Source organism: Orbicella franksi, chromosome 3 (genome assembly GCF_964199315.1).
Source record: "Orbicella franksi chromosome 3, jaOrbFran1.1, whole genome shotgun sequence".
Lineage (NCBI taxonomy): Eukaryota > Metazoa > Cnidaria > Anthozoa > Scleractinia > Merulinidae > Orbicella > Orbicella franksi.
Window position 1 is genome coordinate 15566076 of NC_138147.1, and position 3925 is coordinate 15570000.

The following is a 3925-nucleotide window of genomic DNA, read 5'->3' on the forward strand; positions in this document are numbered from 1 at the left end:
CATATTCAGCTAAATTAAATATAATTATCATGATCTCATATGATACACATGGTGAAATTTTTTACCAAATATTCAGACAGCTTTCATGGAAATATAAATAGGCTTATGATCACTGTAGTATGACTCCAGAGTACCTGCTGATTGTACACATTGTGGTACATTGGTATAAACATGATCTATCTGTGTACGGTAGTCAGCAGTATACTGGTTAATCAACTGAGTGTATCCTTTGTCTGTTACAAGATATTTTGTTAGAGCTTTTTGTTCTGTATTTGCCTGCATTAGATCAATATCGAAATCCTCAAGCAGTACAGTTGGAATTGTAGGTTCTATTAATACCAAGTTGTGAAGATGAGTAAGAGCATCAATTAACTGTGAAATTGTAACTTTAGTTTTCGAGCGGTAGATACCAATGACATGAATATTTGGAATTGGTTGGCTTAAAACCATAACAGTAATTTCCAAATTATTAAAGTTACATCTGTATGGAATTTTAGTACAATTCAAATCATTCTTAATGTACACAGCAGTTCCATAGCAAGTTCTTATGTTAGACTGACTAAAATCATTTCTGTAAAGAGTAAATTCACAAAGCTGATATGTATCATCTCTATCTGACAAGCAAAGTTTTGATTCAACAAAAATATTGACATCAGCTTTTTGAATGTTGTAATCACTTCGCACATCATCTATGTGGAGGTGGAGAGATCTAACATTCTGAAACAAGATTGTTTTTGTTTGGGGTGAATTTTCAGTCTGTAACACTGCCAAGGGCGCAAGGCTTGCTTGTGTTCTTAGTCTGCTCATTTCACTTTTAACCTTCTCAGTAACCTTTATTTTGTTTTCATTCAAATTACGAATATGCAGTGCAGAGCTGTTTCGTACACGGCTCAAGCCAACATAATGCATGTGCTCTCTTGTGGATGCTGGAAAATCAACAACTGCCCCATTTAATGTGTCGCCTTGACAATGGTGAATAGTCTTGGCAGCAGCGGGTCTAAGCGGAAATTGGCGCCGGAGAATTTGGACTTGACTCTTTTTATTGACTCGAAATTGTCTTGTTACTTCCAATACTGGTGTCCAATTTCTATCTATAGTTGCACTGTACAAACGTGCATTTTCTCGCGCTGGTTTCTGCATATGTCAGGATGTGGAAAAGAGACCCAGATAATACTTGGTCTGGTGGAATTTTCAACTCTGTAGTCTATGTTTTCTATGACACACTCTGCACCATTGGTGAGTCCATCAGTCACATCAATATTAGTAGTCAAGTCATATTTTGCTGCAGTTGCTACCAACACTAGTGAATATAAACCCATTGTCTTTGTTGGATCATCTGGAATTTTGTTTTTCATTTGTTTCTTGAGATCATCAGAAATGTCCCCAACTATAATGTCCACAGCCTTAACCTGAGCTTTATCAGCTTTAGAGAGGGTATACAGAGCATTGTTGTGAGCATCTACTGATGCATTTGTAGTAAATAAATGTGCCATGTTCATAGGATAATTATCTTGTTCAGGCCTTACATTCAGAAGTCGTTGTTTCAAAATGGATACATCACCTTCAGAGTGATTTCCCTCTCTCAAATGATTGAGTAGCTGAGCAAATTCTTTGTCATCTTTTTGTCTCATTATTTCTGTCAATTCAAAGAGGGTGAAGTACTCTGTCCAAATGTTAGTTGCAAATTCATTATAGCCAGATTGGGAATTTTCAAAGATCCACTTATCAAAAACTGGCTTAAGCTTGAAAAGATCTCCAACAGTTACCAAGCTTATTCCACCAAATGGTTCATTAGTTCCCATAATTTGTTGAAAACCTTAAGTTCAAAAAGTTGAACATACCACTTCCAACCATAGAAATCTCATCGATAAATATCACCCTAAGTTTGTTTAGTTTTGCTCTAATGGTATTCAGTTGTCACTGTCCAATGCACAATACTCAAATCCTCTATTGGCAGGTATCTTAAAAGCAGCATGAAGTGTATTGCCTTTTATATTGAATGCTGCTTTACCAGTAGGGGCAGTCTTGACAACTTTCACATCATCTGGATTTTCTCCAGCGATACTATTTAGAAACCTGATCAGAGCTTCATACAATGCATTTGTAACAGTACTTTTGCCAACTCCAGCACCTCCACTTAAGAATAATCTTAGAGGGTCATCTTTTCTTTTAATTGAATGCAAGACATAATAAAAAAACTGCCTTTGTTTTTCATTCAAAGAGCGGACAAGTTGATGATAATCATCATCAGACATGCGCTTTACAACAAGTTCTTCCTGATCATTACTTCTAGGGAAAATTCCAATATCATCAAGCAAATCGTACTGGCTATGCTGCTTGTTTTTGCCGGGGTCAAAGCAACCAAATAGTTCACTGGGCTTGTCTTTAACAGTACAGTCCTGCTGATTGATATGTTCTGCATTTGGAGCGACATTGTCAAAGTTGTCACATTCAGCATTATTCATATCCTCCATTGCTTTATCTAGTATTTCTGAATGGTATTCATACTGATGCCTATTACTGATAACTTCATCCTTAACCTGCTCAAATCTCTCTTGGTAAGTTTGACAGTCTTTAATCAAATCTATGCTTTCCTTCCGCCATGGTGTATAAAGCATAAGTTGCTCTCTGTAATGTTTTTCAGGGTCCTTATCTTTATGGTACCTGACATATTGGATAATTTTAGTCTTCTTTCGTTTTAGTAGTTCCATGCCCCCTTTCAGTTTGTATTCATTTAGTTCACATCGTGGGTCACTAACATTAGTGTCAATTGGGTCATCATCAGTGTTTTCCTCAAAATTAGTCTCTGGAAGAAAGTCACCAGAAGGTGTGTGTGATGACTCATTAGAATTTGTGTCATCTTGTGTGTCCTTAACACACTCAAACCAAGCAACAAAGTCAACAAGGCAAAATTTTTCTAATTGTTTTGGCCTCCGTTGATACCGCTTTATTATGTTATCAGATTCTATGTCATGTGAACTATCAGGTAACTCTTTCAGCTTCTCCAGTTTCTTTATTAAGAATGTTCTTTCATCTGGAGGTGAGGTACTTATAAACTGAACATCACGAGATGAACGTCTTAGAGGCATTTGTAATACAAGATAAACTGCCTCTTGAGCACTGATTTCAACTGCATTGAGAAATTTGTTTCCGATATGTCTAACTCTATTTGTAATGTCTTTATTACCTGCCTTTGCTTCTTTGGACGCTTTTTCTAGAAGTCTGCTCATACCTCGCTGGCCTTTTGTAATGTAAGAGAGTATGTATGTAGCACATGCATAAGGATCTAACACATATTCTATGTCCATGTTTGCTTGCCAGGCTTGGAGTAAGTGAGTATTGTAATTGTTGATCCTTATTTCTGATGGGGATCTTTTAAGAAATAATGTGTCACGCTTTAATGTGTTCCTGATAGCTAAGAGGTAACTTTCTTCAGTTAATCCTAATTTTTTCAGGAAATCTTCAAAGCTTATATTTTCACCATATTTCATGCTGTCAAGGACCTGTTTAATTTTATCAGAATTTTCTTTTATAAGTTTACTCTCCTTCTCATCATGATAGGATTCCTCAAGTGGTTTCAGTATAATTGCCCTGGGCATTGGTGGCAATGGAAAGTTAAATCGACATACGTTATTCCCTGATCTCTTGCAAGTTTTGGCATGTCTATGCATTTGCAAATTGACAAGATTTTCCATTTCACTTGAACTGTTTGGCTTGTGGCAGATGATAAATTTATCAACAAATGCGACAACCTCTTCATTGGAATCTTTTTCATACTGTGGTGCATCCTTTATCCAAAACAATCCATGAATATGTGGGCTTCCTCTTTGCTGAAATTCTACTCTGTAAAAATAATCAGCTATTTCTCCTATAGGTGCAACACTGCTCTTTAAAACATCATGAATAAACAACTGCACCATATGGT

At 36.4% G+C, this 3925-nt stretch overlaps 1 protein-coding gene across 1 annotated transcript in view; it reads right to left on the minus strand.

Annotated features, from left to right (window-relative positions):
• Window positions 1–1721: 1721 nt before the first annotated feature.
• Window positions 1722–3925, minus strand: part of LOC145481471 (uncharacterized) — a 2411-nt gene continuing 207 nt past the window's right edge. Inside the window, exon 1 of the mRNA XM_081459968.1 lies at window positions 1722–3925. This exon is cut by the window's right edge and continues 207 nt beyond it. Coding sequence (XP_081316094.1) covers window positions 1911–3925 — 2015 coding nt within the window. The 3' untranslated portion in view covers window positions 1722–1910.